We start from the raw sequence: 17,089 nt of genomic DNA, 5'->3' as shown, positions 1-17,089 counted from the left end.
TAGTTTCTGCAAATAGTCTGAAGAATAATTTAAGGAGAATTATAGTAAATTTGTTAGTATAAGGAAAATAAAAAGAAAACATACTGCCATTCAGTAATTCTTATGGAGCCAGAAAAAAAAGATGAACTTATCAGAAAGAGTTAAAAATATTTTTAGTTTCCAAGCTGTTCATATTACTAACAGCAAAATAGATTTATATCTATATAATAATTAGAAATGTACAGAACATTAAAACAGAAGTAAAATTTCTTCCAGTTTTTTTAATTTGTACCACATTTTTGTGCAAGTCTCCAAAATAAAGAATATGATTACAGAGACTAGAAGGTGAGAAAAGAAAGTATTCATAAGGGAACCAGAGATACATGCTCAGATGAAATCTGAAAGCAGTTATGAATGTCAATTAACTGGAGAGATACCAGGAGGATATTCTATATGGCAGCTGAACACAGAAAATTCTTATACCAACAGTGGAAAGACTGTTGAGGAAGAGAGTGGAGTCATATGTGGATAGCAGAGACAAGAAGAGAAAGATGCAACTTGTGAGACATGGCTAGAAAAAACATATGGCTCCTGAAATAAGTGAGAGCACAGCAGAACCATCTCAAACTCGCTTCTTGTAAATAGGAGGTGGGCAGAAGTATTTTACACTTGCTGTGAATAGACAGAACCTTTTAGTTACTAAGGCAGTCAATAACCAGAACGTAACCAAAGATTTGAACTGGTGTGGTCTTGAGGCAGTAGTGGAAATTAGCACCACTAAAAACATTTGCAAATATAAGATGAAAAAGAAGAATGAAGGCCAAGGATAACATAACATGAATGCATTATGAAAACAAATGCGAGGGAAAGAAATGGGTTTATATTTTCTAACAGTTTTCACATCAAATTACTTGAAAAAAAATCAGAAAGAATTTCATATGTTTACTTTTCAAAACAGGCTGTTGGTGCAAAAGCAGTGTTAGCCTTCATATACAGGTAGACAAATGGTAGATAAGACTAAGGACAGAGATAAATTGTGAAGTGGACAACAAATGAGAAATCAAAAATAGTCTTATGAGTGTCCATGGAATAAAATGGTATTAGTAAATAATGGTTTGGATACACAAGTGAAATGATGACACAAGGAAACAGAAATGTTTGCACAGTTAGGCTACAGTCCTGAAAGCGGGACTATTATGTCTCTGTCCGTATTGGTTCAAATAAAATATAGCGAACAACAAGGAGAAAAAAAGCAGGCCTTTATTAGCGAGAACATTAACTGCATGAAGGAAAGCAATTTCCACAATATAGCTAATGCAAAAACTATACTGGAAATAATAAAGGGGAAAATTGGAGCTACAGCAAGTCACAGGAGAGTACTTAAAAGAGGATGCCCTTTAGCAAATAGGGGAAATATCAAGGAAGCAAGTTGTTGGCAGCAGCAGTAATATAAAGAAGTAGGGTGTTGAGTTGGTAGGAAAGAGAAGGAAAGAAAATACTTAAAAAAAAACATTGAAACAAGAAAAACATGGAAAAATGTACAGGGTACCAAAAAGGATAAGAAAGTTAAAAATATTATGGAAATAAGATGGAAAAGATCACATGGCTATAGAAGATTACTACAGATTAAACAGTTGCTATGAAATTCTTTGTACCTGGTATGGGAAAGGAGTAGAAAGGCAAATTAGATAAGTGATAAAGGGAAATAAAGGGCATTAGTAGTATGGAATAGGGAGTGAGGATTTACCAGTACCTTYGGAAATGAGGGAAGAGTAGAAATTAGATATTGCAGCCCGGAGGGCATCCCTGTAGAATACCTGATGAGATATATAAATAAGAGTGTACTCACTTGAGAATCATAGTCATGGTTTCTTTTCTGTCTTTCCCTTGGAAAGGTAGAGTACCAGTGAGCATTTCAAACTGTATAGAGTAAAACTTTCATCAATTACATTACCTGAACAAAATCTAATTTTTGACAAAACTACTTAGCATCTTAACCTTCCAAAATTCATGCATGTTAACGACCAAGTGTAGGCAAAACAACTTCTCATTGTACAGACTTAAATTACTATAAACATCTAGCAGCCTCTGCCATCTTTAAAGCTGCAAAATGTTTTCCTATATTAAAACCTTGCTTTGCATGCTTTCATCTGAACAGTTTAGACTATATTTTTCTGTGCTTCTTTTCTGCCTAACCAGAAACCAGTTGGAAAACTTGAACTATACAACTGTATTTCAGTTTTCAAATTGGTGGCAATAGAGAAAAAGATTACCCTTTCAAAAGTTAGTGACAATTTCTCTTCATGCAGAGATATATAAAAAGGTCAATTTTTTAAAAAAATTGGCATGTACATAGCCTTTAATGGAAAAAGAAAAAGGGTTAGTTGATGGACAGACATGCACGATGAAAAGTGATTACCGTATGCATACGGTGGAAATAAAGTCTGACAGAACACACAAGATGCACAGTACACGCATGCACATTCTACAGTGCCTGGTAGCCGGCAAYGGATGCTTAAAATACTGATCTGTTCTGAAAGTGACCGAGTAAAAATAGATAAATATAAAGACACTTCTGCTGGGCTGCAGTATAGAGTGGAGATGCCAGAGCTAACTCAGGTACTGGAAGCAGTTTGGCAGCGGTCATGGCAGCCAAAACTCTGTTGAGGCAGGAATTCTTATTTTTGGTTTAAGAATTGCAAAACAATTTAATTTAAAAACATTTTCATGAAATAGTGTGGCATACATTTAAAGCCATCAAAATTAAAATAATTATAAAGGTACAGTCTGATGAACTGTGGTCACCCTGCAGCTGAGGTATCTTGTATTCCTGATTTTTCCCATATGACCCAAGCACTCAGTCTAAGCATTAGAAATGTGCACGGATAACTTGAGCAAATAATAAGCAACTCTAGTATTTTTAGATCTAAAATAAAAGCATGAAGTTGCACTAATGGCATTCTTTAAAAAGTCTTTCTATGGAAGTTAATTATTAAATTTCTTACTATTCTATATTCGGAGAATACGACCTGCCAACTCTGCACTACTACTAGATACTTTGGTTTTGTACTCTAATTATTATTTTTAAAAAATTTAATATAATACCATTATGAAAAAATGCTACTTTTACCTTTAATAGTTCTTACCACAGTTGTCAAAAAGATGTGCTGAATCGAGGTCTAAACCAAAACTATTAAGAAGTAATTCAGTACTTTTGTTTGTAGTTTAGAATGAAGTGCTTCATAAGGTACACTTACCAAAAAAATATTTTTCTTAAAAAGGTAAATTTGTGGTGCTGCTTGTTTCTCTTATGTTTGCTTACTCAAAATTCTGTAGATTAGCAACAAAGTTTCTTTAGCAAGCTCGAATTTGTCACAAGCATACCCACTAAAATCCAGACAAAACTAAGTGTTTCTTGTACAAACAACTCAGCATATATGTTTTGTCCTCCTCCCCAAAACACCATAGTCCAATACATAAGGCCAATAGTACTTTAAGGATAACTCTCAACATTGGTTTTACCTAATTACCATTTTTAATTTCAGCAGAAAAGCACTTCAATAAATACCTAATGCTTCTGAAAACTTTAAAATGATGTTTCTARATGTCTGGCATCCCTTAAAACATTCACTGTTTTAAAGGGCAAACAGGAATATACCTCTCAAGGATGGTTTAAATATACTTAATATGTAACACTAGTAGAAAAGAGGCCAAATGATTTATCAAGGTATCTTTCCAGTCTCCATTTCTATGCTATAACTTCTGTTCAATCTCAGATAATGTGTACAACCACTTGAATTCTTCTCAATCAGAGACTGCATTTATGAATGACTTAAGAGTGGATATGTACAGATTGTCTACAAAAACTAGCATGTGAACTAGAGATGCATGTTTACATGTATTTCATATACTAATTTAGAGAATTTTTTTCAAGGCCATATTTTCAAATTCAAAACAGAAGCAAAAGTATTTTAAATGCAGAGCACAGACTGTGGAAGTTACACCAGTCACATCCAATATCTTGCAGCAGTTTTTCATTTTAACATATGTACTTTATAAGCAGAAAATTATGTTTTCCAATTCTATAAACTAAAGCTGAAAGTTTTAAAATGTGTTATCAACAACAACTAGCCTGCAACTACACTGTAATTATTTAATTGATGCCCAAGCTTCATTTTGACATATGGGCGGCTCAAAGCTAACAGCAATGTTAAAATGTGTTCTCACTGATAAAATGTGTAGTTGTGAGGGTGTGTGTGTGCGCGTTTGTCTGGAGAAAATTTAGTTATCAGGTGCTACTTTTACATAGTCAATTTTCAGATCACAACAGCATTCTAAATGATTAAAAGGTGACAGGATGGCTTATTTTCAGATACAAGAGTCCTCATACTACAAAGCCCACACACTGGCTGTACTGTTACAGTTATATAGATACTATATAAGCAGTAAGGAACAAAAACATTTCCTTTCAAAAAATACAATTATTTAATCTTACTGTCAAAAACACAAAGATAAATATTAGAAGGCATTCAGCATTCCTAAAATACCAGACATGATCTATTCTTCTTTTTCAAATCTGTATTTGCTATGCAAATTACTTCCCCTGACCCTGCAACTTAACAAGTTAGCTCTTTGCAGAAACATCATAAGGATGGTCCTGCTGACAACTGTACCTCGTACCAGCTCTGTGTCATTTAGATTATTTTGAGATGTGCAGGCAACAGCTGCCATTATTCCCCTAACTTGTAATTACACTGGAGAATGTAATCAGAAAACTATAGTTTAGTTTTTTTTCCACTTGAAAGTAAATTGAATTTTAAAATTTGGATCTAGATTTCTCCCCCACCTTGAAAAAAAAACAACACACAGTATTTTTCCCCTGTATACTTATGTATTCTTGTTAGTCTCTGTAATGTTCAACTACAACAGATATGTAATATTTTGCTCAAACAAAAACAAAAGGGTAGTATATTATTGATGCTGAAATGGGACCTAGCTCATGTTCTTGATCCAAACTCTGCAGTGCTGTTAATTAGTTTCACATGATTTGGATTTTTTTTGGTAGTTAGAATTCATTTAAAGCTCACCTTACAATTTAATATTTGATTTGTTTCAGCAAATCTCGCTCAGCACAGTTTTGGTATCATTTACATTTACCAGAAACCTACCATTAAAACACCAAAAGACCACCAATCTGCACTCTGTGTATGGCCTCGTCGATTAACAACTTCTGGTGCCATATATTCCACTGTCCCACAAAAAGAGTAGGCTTTTTTTTCATGATCAATTGACTCTTTGCTTAAGCCAAAATCTGGAAGGGGGAAAAAAAAAAAGGTTTGAAATACTGTCTATCTATTTATATGTGTGTGTTTATGTATGTATGTATATATATATATGTGTGTGTATATACACACACACACACACATATATCATTCATGCTCAATACTCTTACCACAATGTGAAATGCAATGCTTTTACCATTCATGTATACAGCCAAGTGTACACACGTAAATTAGATTTCCCCAAAATGATTAGACCCATAGCATCAGCTTTATGTTTAAAACAGATGTCATACTCAAATGTTAACATATTTCATTTATTCAACATTAAATAACACTATCTACTCCACAAAATTACTTACTACTTAAAATTACTGATTTTACCATATTTCTCTGAAAAAGAAAATTCAGAGATTTTTATTATGAACAGAAAAGATCCAGTTGTTGCAATTTCCCTTTATTCACCTGTCAATTTGATATGTCCTTCTTCATCAAGCAGTATGCTAAAAAACAAAGGAATAAAATAAGCTAATTTGAATATCTAAACCATTGTTTTGGAAAAGGCACTGATAAACTTTAAGAAYAAAAAAGAACAGAATACACAAAGACATGTAAAAGTGAACATGCATGGAAATGAAACATTAGGAGGATATAATTTGAATGTACATGTTTTGTTTTCCTTTGATTCCTTCATATTAAACAATATAAAACAGAATCAGCATATCAGATTTTTGTTAAATTATTTGCTTATATTCAGTGTGGCAGGCAGTAGCTTTTATCTTGAACTTTCATTTTTAGCCACCTGCAGCATATGTCATTATCAGAATACTGCATTGTTAAAAATATAAATATATTTTTACTTATCTTATACTGAGCAAGAAAACTGTAACAGTTAATACAACATATGTTTGCATACATATAAATTGTATATTCATTTGTATTCAGGGTTTCAAAAGGGTGTTGACCTCCAAATAAATATCATCACGTAATGGATACTATCATGTTGTTTGTATCAAAGCATAGGACAYGAGGTCCTATACTTAAAGCAGGCCTTATGCTTCCATCTATATGTGCAACCACAAAAAAAGTCACACTTCTCTCAGACACCAGCTATCCTTAATGATCACTGAACGTAATGACAATTCAAAGCATTCAAAATGCAGGACTATGACAGCACCTACACTGCAGTCTTAGCAGGTACTTTGGCTTCTCCTGTGCGAGCTGCATTTCTTCTGTGATAAGACCCAGACACTTGTCCATTACCCRTGCCCTTTCCTTTTCCTCCTTCCAGTTTCCATAGCGGGAAACTTAGCCCCACAGTACAGATACGGCCTCTGAGAGTTACTATCATCTCATCTATAACTTGCAGAAAATTTCAGCCTTTGAAAAGATGTTGAATCAGATGCATGCAAGGCCTAAAATCAAGGTTTTGATAGGTATGGACATATACAAATTTAAAAAAAATGTGTCTGAGGCATGAGCTATTTAGTCTTTTGACAATTACTATTTCATCTTTCTCCTTATTAAAGTAGATGTTAGCAAAATTACTGAAGTCCTCTTGCTTTGCTTAAATTTTTTTTTTAATTTGGTAAGCTTGTTATCCTCACTTCATAATTACCTAATAGAACACTTTCAAGGTTTAAAGGTAGCTCATTTCCCTGTTTGTCTGTAAGTAGTCAAGGAAGATAGCATATATCTGACAATACTGTCATAGACAACACAGAATATTAAGTATTATATACCTCAAGAGATGCTCCAATTATGTTTGGGACATGAGACAAGAAAAGAAATGAGAAAAAAGATTTTCCCCCCTCAGATTTGGTGCAACTCCCACCCAACCCCTAAATATCTCCAAACTGCCCGCTTGAGTATGAATCTTGCCCCTTCCTGTCAGAGAGCACTAAACATTTTTAAGTTTGTGTCTGTCTTTTACTGGAGATGCGCAAAAGCTATACTAATGGAAGCTCCATGTAAGTCAGCTTCTCTGATTTTTCTTACTCATGCTTGCCCTTTCCAGCAATACTTTACATGAGACAGTTATCCCACACAGACTTTTAAGGTTCTCCATACAGGCATAATAGAGAATTGGGATCACCAAAGACATTGAGATTGCAGAATAACTACAGATTTCCTGACAGTAAGGCAGGGTACATTAACTATCTGATTAAGCACAACTGAGGAGATGCACACATTGTATTTTCACTTAAGACACCTCTCCAGGTAAACAGTAATGCTACAGCCTACATAGAAACTTCAGCATTTCATATCTGAGAGGTCCAAATGTTCCAGATAGTACCACTGAGAAAAAACATTTTCTTTACATCTTGTAAAACCTGAGAAAACTGATGAAGGAAAGAAAGAGGAGACAGAATTCAGTCATTTGAAAGGGGCAGGGATGACTAAACTATTGAGAGGTAACACTACACTGGAATTGTAGCTTCAAGCTTGTTCTAAGTTTTCTGTGTAATTACTTCATTGTCAATATTTTAAATAAAGCAGGTGACTTACTGTTTTCCTATTTTACTTTGAACTACAAACTCCTTTCTGCTCTTACTGCAGTGTATTTTAAAATCCAGCTTTGGAAAAAATGTTTATAGTTAAGCTTTCAAATGCAGAAATACAAAACTCAGCTGTAACCTTGCACCATGCATTTGTTCTTACTTTATCTTTAGTCCAAAAATTCTACAATAATGCCCAAACCAAAAACCTAAAAAGAACCCTCCCCAAAACAAACAAAACACCCCATATCCTTCTCTACTCTGCACTCTGGAACACTTGGAAAGAGAAAGGTATACATTTTTCAGTATACTCTTAAAGCCACAGTAACGGGAATGTAGTATTTGGCACATCACTCTCAAACTAGATGCTCATTTTCTAGCGCAAATGAAATCCAGTCCTTTAAATTAAAGAACAAGCTTTTTCCTCCCCTGTTCACCTTACAAAGTAACTTCTCTAAGTTTAACAGCTGGAAAGAGAAGCACATAAGCAGAACTGCTATGAAAAACAAATTAATACATTGCATTTGCTGCAGCTGATTCTTACTTTTCTGGTTTCAGGTCCCTGTATATTATTCCAAGACTATGTAGATGGTCTAAAGCAAGTGCTAATTCCGCCAAGTAAAATTTAACATCATCTTCTGTGAACATCACCTGAAAAAGCAAAATGATATATTTAAAATGTAAAACTTGTAAAGTTCACATCACTAACTGAATGAGTGGTTTTGCAGAATGTGTCTTCATAATAACCACAGTCATACTGATAAAAAAATTAAAAATTCAAATTGCTTGCTTAGACAAATTAGTATTTTATTATCAAAACGATTTTACAGCACGTGCTTGAAAAACAATTTCTGAAACCAGTATCATCTCATACTATTCTTTCTGCACACCTGAGGTTATTTGTTTCTGGTTGTTCAAGAGAAAAACAGGAACGCTGTAGCAGCACTAAAAAATTTTGGGAATCATTTAAACAATGCGACTACCTCTTTACTGGACGTGAACATTTGATCTCCATCCGGTAAGAGGGCCAAAGAACTCCAAATGCCTGAATTTCTTCTATTAAATCAGAGAGGCAAGGACAGCATACACACCTTAATTTTGAGGAGACTGCCTCTAAGTACTAGCAGAAAGAAATTAAACTGACAGCAAAAATCCCAAGATGTAGCCCAAGATGTAACTGCAGAAGAGGTGGATCACAGAGTGAACTGACGCAATGGCGCTATGTAAAAGCACAGGTAAGATCTCAGGTAGCAGTCCTACACCTTCTGCTGGGAAGATAAACTCATCACTGCCTACATTCTGTGCAATGAGTCCACTATCCCAATATATCAACAAATGTTGCGATCCACTGAAAGAGAAAACATTCAACTGTTCCAAGAATTAAGGGAAAAACATTGCCACGTGATCTGCCACATGATACGGTACGTGATGCCAAGGATTAAGAACAGAAAATATCACACATCTTCACCTTAGTAGTTTAGAAAGTGATATCAAAGCTTGTACAAAAGGTACTTGCTGATGCTGCTTCCACAAGAGCACCAATATTTAGTACAGGCATGTACAAGAAGGGAAACAGATTTAAGATTAAAAAGCTCAAATAACATAAGATCCCATGAGGATGGTAATAAACATTATGTGGAATTCATCTCACCTAAGCTTAAACATCTGCAGCGTAGACATCTACCTTTGAATTAATCACTTCCCCTTTTACAGTCAATGGCAAAAAAGCAAGAACTTTTAGGCTACAATTCGTCTGATCTATTTTAAGATCATATGAATTGACCTATATTAGGATGACACGAACTGTATCCAACATGCCCATTTCACTCCCATCAGTTATAAATAATTAGCTTAGATGCAGGTACCTATGATGAATATTTCTTATTTAAGTTTTATAAGACTTTATTAAGTTGAGTGGCTCAAGATGAAAGAGTCATCAGCAGGGAAGTGACATACTTTTTTTCTTAAAATCCATGACTCTTTCCTGCTTCCCAAGAATCATGGATTTTAAGAAAAAAATCTCAAATTTTCAGTACAAATAACATTCTACTCATCTGCGGCAAAACCCGCTAATTCTGCTAGATTTTGTAATAGCTTAAAAAGGACAGCTTCCCTGAACTAAATGTGATAATTTGTGTGGTCATCAAAGCAATGGGATGATATATCTATACATTAAGTGCATTGCGTTCTTCTCTCTCCTTAATTACTATATACTTCCATATTGGTGACCCAATTGTCCTGCATGTTCTGTAGTGGGGAAGATGGAAGGGAGCTACAATTACAAGTTTGGGCTACCAAGTATACATTGGATACATTTATACCTTGATCCTAGAGTCATATTTGTTCAAAATTTCTGCATATGAGTGACAGCAGAATAAAATAAAATTCTGTTTTATGGAGTTAGCATTTGTCTAAGGAGTTAAGATTAGTTGCAGACAATCCAACTTTTCACAGCCATTATTTCACATATCTACACAGACCTATCACCAGCATGACAGACAAAATCATTGGGTTTGGAAAGTTACCAAAATAAATGGAATACAACTCATATTCATTTATATTTCTAAATAACAATTTTGTGCTTACGTACTAATCATACAAATCTACCTGACATTAAATTATGGATATGAAAAGCATATACAAACTACTTRATTTAAATCCAACAGATTTATATAAATATATATTCTGAGATGTATTTAAATATGGTAGCAGTAGCAGAAGAAAAACTATGCCAGATGTAAAACAATATGGAAAGAGTGCTTGCCTAAGCTTTTTCAGAAACCATGTAAATTACAACAGCGTTCTAACAAAGTGAATACTTTGTGTAAAAATATATATATATATAAAAAGATTTTCAAAAACTTTATTCAATGAAAACCAAATTAAAAAAGTAAACTCTCCTAATATAGGCAGCTTATAGTCAAATTTTTATCAAAATTGTTTAAATAGAAGAAAGTTTACCTCTTTGGATAACCGTGTAAACAAGTCTCCTCCCCTGAGAAAATCCAAAATAAGATATAGCTTCCCTTCTGTTTGAAAAGCTGAAAAGATCAACAAAAAAAATTAAACACCATCTAATTTTACCTACCTATTTTTACAGAAGAATAATATGTCAAAACAATTTACCCTTGTTTTCATTATCAAAATTAATTATTATTCTTTTTCTTTCCTGGAATTAAAAAATTAAGTAACTTTTTTTTTTTTATCATGAAGCAAAYAAGTTTTGTACTATGTGAAAGTAAAGTAAAGCACCAATGGAATTTAAAAAAAAAAAAAGAACAATTAGTCAGCATTTCATTCCAAATTTTGGTCGTAAAAAGCGTAGACTTAAAAGGGCAAAAACTAACTAATCTATTTTAATACTTCTGGAAACTCAACTTGATAAGGAGATCTAGATAGTGTGCAATAGAGAGAAAATTAAACAGTGAAGGCTACATTATATGAGCCACCTCAGACAGGGACAGATCTGAAGTCTAAACTGTAGAAAAACTGGATCTCAAAGGAAAAGCATGAATTCAAAAAGTGAATTTCTGCTTGAACATGCTGTGATGCTATTCTTACAAACAAGAACTTTATGTTGATACAAGAAAAAACGTTCTCTCTCTTTTTTGGTTTACTTTCTGCATGACACATTAAGAATAATTTCATTTTTTTCCCCCAATGATGAAATTTTTATGGTTGCCAATACCACTGAAATTAAAAGTCATATTCCCAACTTCGATGCAATTGGAAGTAATGCAATTGTATATGTTGTCGTCTAAGAGTAATTTAAGGATAAGAAATCATTTTAAAAATAAGTGAAAGATATATACAGAAAACACCACATTTTAGAACAAAATGGCTAGACATAAATAGATAAGTGTCCTTTTAACAGAGCAAAAAGCTACAGACTCAATCCTACAAAGACTTACCTCTAAGCGTTAAGATAGCCGTGCGCATGTATTGCAAGGGAATTACTACCTAGCAAGCCTTTGCAGGATCAGTATTTAGACAGCACACTAATTGCTATGATTCTCTGAACCACTAAGCAAGTGTCAGGCACTATCTTGACAAGGACACTTTATGAAGATATAAAATTGCATCTTCTTGCAACTCACCATAATGTAACTTGACAATAAAAGGATGATTAACTTCTACTAGGATATCACGTTCCATTTTTGTTCGAACTCGATCTCGAACTACAACAGAATAGAGTAAAAAACAAAACAAAAAATAAATCACACTACAAATCAGTATTKCTCCTACGTTTTCCGATATACTTCACACTGCATACTGTGGTATTACAACTGTCTGTAGGTCACTATACTTTACACAGAAGGGATATGAGACTTCAGAGAATTTATTTCACAGTACAGTTTTCCAATAAATCCCTTTATGCATTTCAGTTTGCTCTGGTTTCTGTGACTGGGAAAATCTGACACTGGTAAATAAATTTAACAAAAGCATAAGAAGCATAACAAACTAAGTATAAAGCAGGCAGAGGTAATTGCTTAAACAGTATAAAAAGACGGCCACACCAAAAAAAGTAGGGAAGATTAAAGTTATAAACAAATTTATTACAGAGGTATAATTATACTATCACAAAGGTGCTTGTATTGGTGCTCATTCAAATAACTTAMACTATTAAGACATAAGTGCCTTCACAATCTGAATAAAAAAGTTTTACTTTCTTTACTATGATCTTACAATATACCTAATGTACTCTGTTCTTCAGACAACCTTTTTATTTTAAAAGAAAGTTTACTGATGGAGTGAAGATGTACATGGAGGAATATATCAGAGTAGGACATCAGAAGCAGTTAATGCTCAAGCTGTCCGTGCTGTCCCACTGCGATGGCTCAGAACCGGATGCGTGTCTCCTCCCAAGCCATTCTACATTGAACTAACTGAGGATCACAAGCAGATGCACCTGCTACAGGGCTTGGCCATCCACAAAGACCGGTGGGCAGCCAGGCACAGTACCTGCACCAGCTACCTGGGTATCTTCCCTGCCATTCTCCCCAGTCTGTGCTTGGCTCCCCTCTGAAGCTCCACATAGTCCAGGACACAGGCAAAATTCACAGCTCTGACAGATGACAGCTGGCAAAGTTTGCTACAGTGGTTTAAGATGTTGCATTTCTCTTCCTTTCCCTTGCTCACCAGCTTGTCACCACCCCCTTCCCAAGCGTTACAACTTTCTGAAGTAAATAAACACTTGCAGTGGGGCTGCAGGGGTGCTTTGTGTGGGAGAGGGCCGTGAGCTGCCACGTGCCTGTCATGGCAGCTCTGAAACGGATGGAAACAACCCACGGCATGCCAAAGCTTCAACCAGCCACTGGAGCACATGGCGTCACTGCTCAAACGTATTTGAGAAAAGGTGGTTGACACTCGGGGCAGTAGATCCAGAGATGTGTGTGAGAGGAGACACAGGAGGGGACACAAAAGAGGGACACGTAAGGAGAATTGCAAACAGATGCATTTAGAGAAACAAAACTGAGGAGGCACATGGAGGGGGGCATTGCTGGGGATGCAGCAGGACGCACTCTGTGCTGGAGCAGGGACACCCCCCCAAAGGCATATGGCCCTCCAGGGCCCACGCCAGGGCAGGGACACCCCTGAGGAACTGCAGCCTATGGAGGACCCACACCGGGGTAGGGACAGCCACGCAGGGACTGCAGCCGCAGGGGACCCACGCTGGGACAGGGGCACTGCCGAAGGGACATGGCCCACAGGGGACCCATGCCAGGGCAGAAGAAATTAGTAAGAAGGACAGGGCAGCAGCAAGAGGCCACCAGGCACCGACCCCAACATCCTGCGCCACCCATTGCCTCACCAAAGGGACTCGGGGGGGGGGGGGGGGCCAGGGCACCCCCCGGGGGGAAAAAAGGGAAAAAAGGGACAGGGGGGGGGGGGGGGGGGGGGGGGCCAGAGCACAACCTGTGGGGAAAACAAGGGAAACAGAGACAAGGAGTGGGGAGGAGAGGTGCTGGGCTGAAGCTGAGCCTGGGGAAGGGAGGAGGAAAAGCGTTTTTCTAAGTTTTCGTTTAATTGCCCATCTTCTTTGTTTCTTAATACCTGAATCTGTAATTAAAAATTTTTGTTAACTGGCAGTAAATTCCTTGAGTCAAAACTGTTTGGTCTACAACAGCACCCAAGTGCAATGCATGAAGTCCAGTTCAAAGTTTAAGTTGCCACCATACTTTGTGCAGTAAACAAGCTGCAGTTCAGATTTTTCATATAACAAAGCAGAAAAGAGAGTCAAGAAATAAAAGGGTCTTTTGGAAGTTTAGCTTTTCTTTCCAGAAACAGCTACTTGCAACAGAGGTATTTAGTAATATAGATAAATTTTCATGATTGAATGAACCTATCAACTTTCCAAGTCTGTGCTGAACATAAGATCTTTAAAAAAGAAGGCACGTAAAATACAATGCCTCATCAAATACAAAGCAAATATCACATTTGAATTTTGACGTTAACATCTGAAGTCATAAAAATGTCACAAGGCACTTATGCAATCTCACTGTTCCAAAGGTTCAGTTGAATCACAATATTTAAATTTGGAGCATTCCTTCTTCAAGCAGATTCATTTCAGAAAAAAATTAAAAAGTTTTTAAAGTGCGTATAGCTATGAAACAGTCACACAGATAACAAAACTTCCTGTTGAAAAGCTGGAATAACTCCAAATTCACAGAACCTTAACCAAAGAAGTATAAGGAAATCAGCACATTTCAGACATTAGTATTAGTCATTGCTGACTTAAAACCTAACTTTTGTCGACTGCTACTTCCACAAGTGTACTGCTGGAAGTAACAAATTGGTTTAGCAGTGAAAGCTATTTTTCATATATTTTGACCAATTACAAGTCGCTTGGGTTGCAGTGTATGCCAGGAGATTGGTAATGTTTCATAGTGACGCCTTAATGGAAAAAAAATTATTGCTTTGTCAAATTAACTGAGCCTGCTCATTTTTAATTTCTTTCTTAATATGTTTGATGCCAGACTCTCCAGCAATGATTTAGCCCTGTTCCTTTCCGTCTCTCCTACAGGGGCTTTGAAAGATGATATCTCCTTTCACAGTATATTAATAAACTGGTCTCTGCACTAAACAAAATTGTTGTGTGCACTCTTGAATGTGCTCTAAACATTAAAAGGTTGGACTGTTTAGTTACGTCAATGTGTTCTGGCTAATACAGTTGCATTCCAATGAGAATTTTCTCCCTAAATTTGCTTTGAGAATCATGCACATTGCCTTCAATTAACAAGCAGTCCTGAAGGGTATTTTTAACTCTAATGTTACATCACAAAAATAATCTTTTAGTAGGAGTAGATTTAAAGGAGCTAAAGATCCTTAGACAAATCAAGTAATGCAGTGTATTATTTAAAATTACAGTATCAGATCTTAAAAAATATATCTACCCGGTTTTTCCTGTTGGGAAAAAATAATTAATTTTAATTAATTTTATTTGAAGACTTCAACAGTAACCTTCATTTGTCTGCAACTTCTTTTCTTAAAGCATGAACTGAAACTGAATCACGTTCAAAAGCACGTGAAAATTCAGACACAAAGTGTTGAGAAATGTGGCATCCTCCTGTTAGTGACAGCTTTCTGCTCATGCCTTTTGCAACCTTGAATTCTTCATGTCCTGAAGCATCTACTTTTCTAACCAAAAGTCATGCTTTCAGTTTCAGGGAGTATTTATCAGTCTCYGCATCCACAAACTGATCCACAGCTTGCACCGCAGTTTCTATGCATAAGGTTAGAAGACCATCAAGAGGTGACAGAGAGAAGCCCTCAAACATCTTCCGAAGCAATTGCTGAATGACCTTTGACTCCAGCTATTAACAGGCTTGGGAATGAAAATCTAGTGAGGATAGCAAAGCACTTTAAATAAATGGAAATCAGTTTCAAAAAAATAGGAAGTAAATAATGAGAGTAACCCCTGCCACCAAACACCAAGATATAAGAAACTCTTCAAAATCACTCAAAGCTTTCTCATTTAATAGTTTTAAATAAAAGTGAAGTATAATGAGATCTGCAAGATAGATATTTGACACTAGTTCTTAATGAGGAAAACTTCAGGTTCAACATTTTAACAGAGTTCGCAGTTCAGTGCAAGTATGCAGTTTTCATTCACCAGTCACTATGAATATTTTCAGATGACAACTCATGTTAAAATTGCAAACCAGTATGATAGAGCAATAACAYAGGTAACATACCACACAAGTTATTGAAAGTGTCCCAAAACTATCATTGCAGTTTCAACTGCAGCCATGAGTTACTTTAAAAGAATTACAAATAGTCTCAAATACAAAAGTATAGAACAAGGGCATAAAAAATATATATATACACACATTGCAGTTAGGAGATTATAGTGTGAAAGATCCCTTTCATTTCAATCTATAATTGAAAATACATTTTTTCATTTTTCTTATGGTAGAACTACAGGACAAGAACTGAGATTGTTCAGATGTGAACTTTTTATTTTGTTACTGATACCAATCAAACACCCAAAAAACTAAACATTTTAAGGACTCATTTTAAAATTCATTTTTGCTCAAGCAAATAAGAAGATTGACTTAAATTTTCATGAAATATATCTTACAACCAGAGCAAGTGCCAAAGTTTTGGGAAAATGTACAGTATACTGCTGATATAAAAGAGGTTAAACTCTTGTGTTAAGAGCTTTTATAATAAAACAGCTGATATGATGTCCTTGTAAATATCATGACCTAAATTTAAACTGAGCAAAAGGCAGGAACTGTATCCCTAGTGATATACAGCAAATGAAAAAAAGGAAGGATATTAAGTTTCAACTCAGGGGCAAGTCAGCTGGCAGATGTAACACAGCTACCCTAGTAAAATCATTCTGCTACCAACAATGAAGGGACTTAAAGGACTTAAAATAGGAGAGAATCTATTTTCCCATACAACCCTATGAACATAATATTTTCTGAGTACTAAATCCTTCTGGATTTACAAAACAAAGCAGTAAGTTCTGCTATTTGCTGTTTGGTAACAGTAAGTTCTATAATACAATCTTTTGAAAAGCCTGTGTGTAAAAATTAAGTTTTGGTATAATGTCTATCATTTTCCACTTTCTTGCTCTGAACAGCGCTTACCTTTCAAGGTGGCCTTTTTTAATACCTTCATTGCATAAAGCTGTCTAGCATCTGATCCTGAGATTTTTTTGACAAGAAATACCTGCATTGAAAAAGAATTTGCAAAAGAAAATAAAGGTAAGTCAGATTACTATATTTTGCTATTTACTTTTTCCATCATCAGTTTTTTTAGATTCTGCAAAACCCAAATACATGGTTTCCTTGCATTTTTACATACTATAACTTCATTTCATAA

The 17,089-nt window shown here is 35.4% G+C and overlaps 1 protein-coding gene across 3 annotated transcripts in view; it reads right to left on the bottom strand.

Moving 5' to 3' along the window:
- Positions 1-17,089, bottom strand: part of RPS6KA3 (ribosomal protein S6 kinase A3) — a 68,467-nt gene that overhangs the window by 24,409 nt on the left and 26,969 nt on the right. For all 3 annotated transcript variants that reach the window (XM_026062840.1, XM_026062838.1, XM_026062839.1), the window contains 7 exons: positions 16,855-16,936; positions 11,854-11,934; positions 10,718-10,797; positions 8,301-8,407; positions 5,724-5,761; positions 5,148-5,290; positions 1,829-1,899 (listed from right to left, as the gene is read on the bottom strand). In XM_026062840.1, coding sequence (XP_025918625.1) covers positions 1,829-1,899; positions 5,148-5,290; positions 5,724-5,761; positions 8,301-8,407; positions 10,718-10,797; positions 11,854-11,934; positions 16,855-16,936 — 602 coding nt within the window. The remainder of the gene's footprint in view (positions 1-1,828; positions 1,900-5,147; positions 5,291-5,723; positions 5,762-8,300; positions 8,408-10,717; positions 10,798-11,853; positions 11,935-16,854; positions 16,937-17,089) is intronic.

The sequence above is a fragment of the Apteryx rowi genome, unplaced genomic scaffold (assembly GCF_003343035.1).
Source record: "Apteryx rowi isolate R43461 unplaced genomic scaffold, aptRow1 scaffold_194, whole genome shotgun sequence".
NCBI classification, from domain to species: domain Eukaryota; kingdom Metazoa; phylum Chordata; class Aves; order Apterygiformes; family Apterygidae; genus Apteryx; species Apteryx rowi.
Note: the sequence above shows the minus strand (reverse complement) of the source record. Positions and strands in the feature narration are given on the sequence as shown.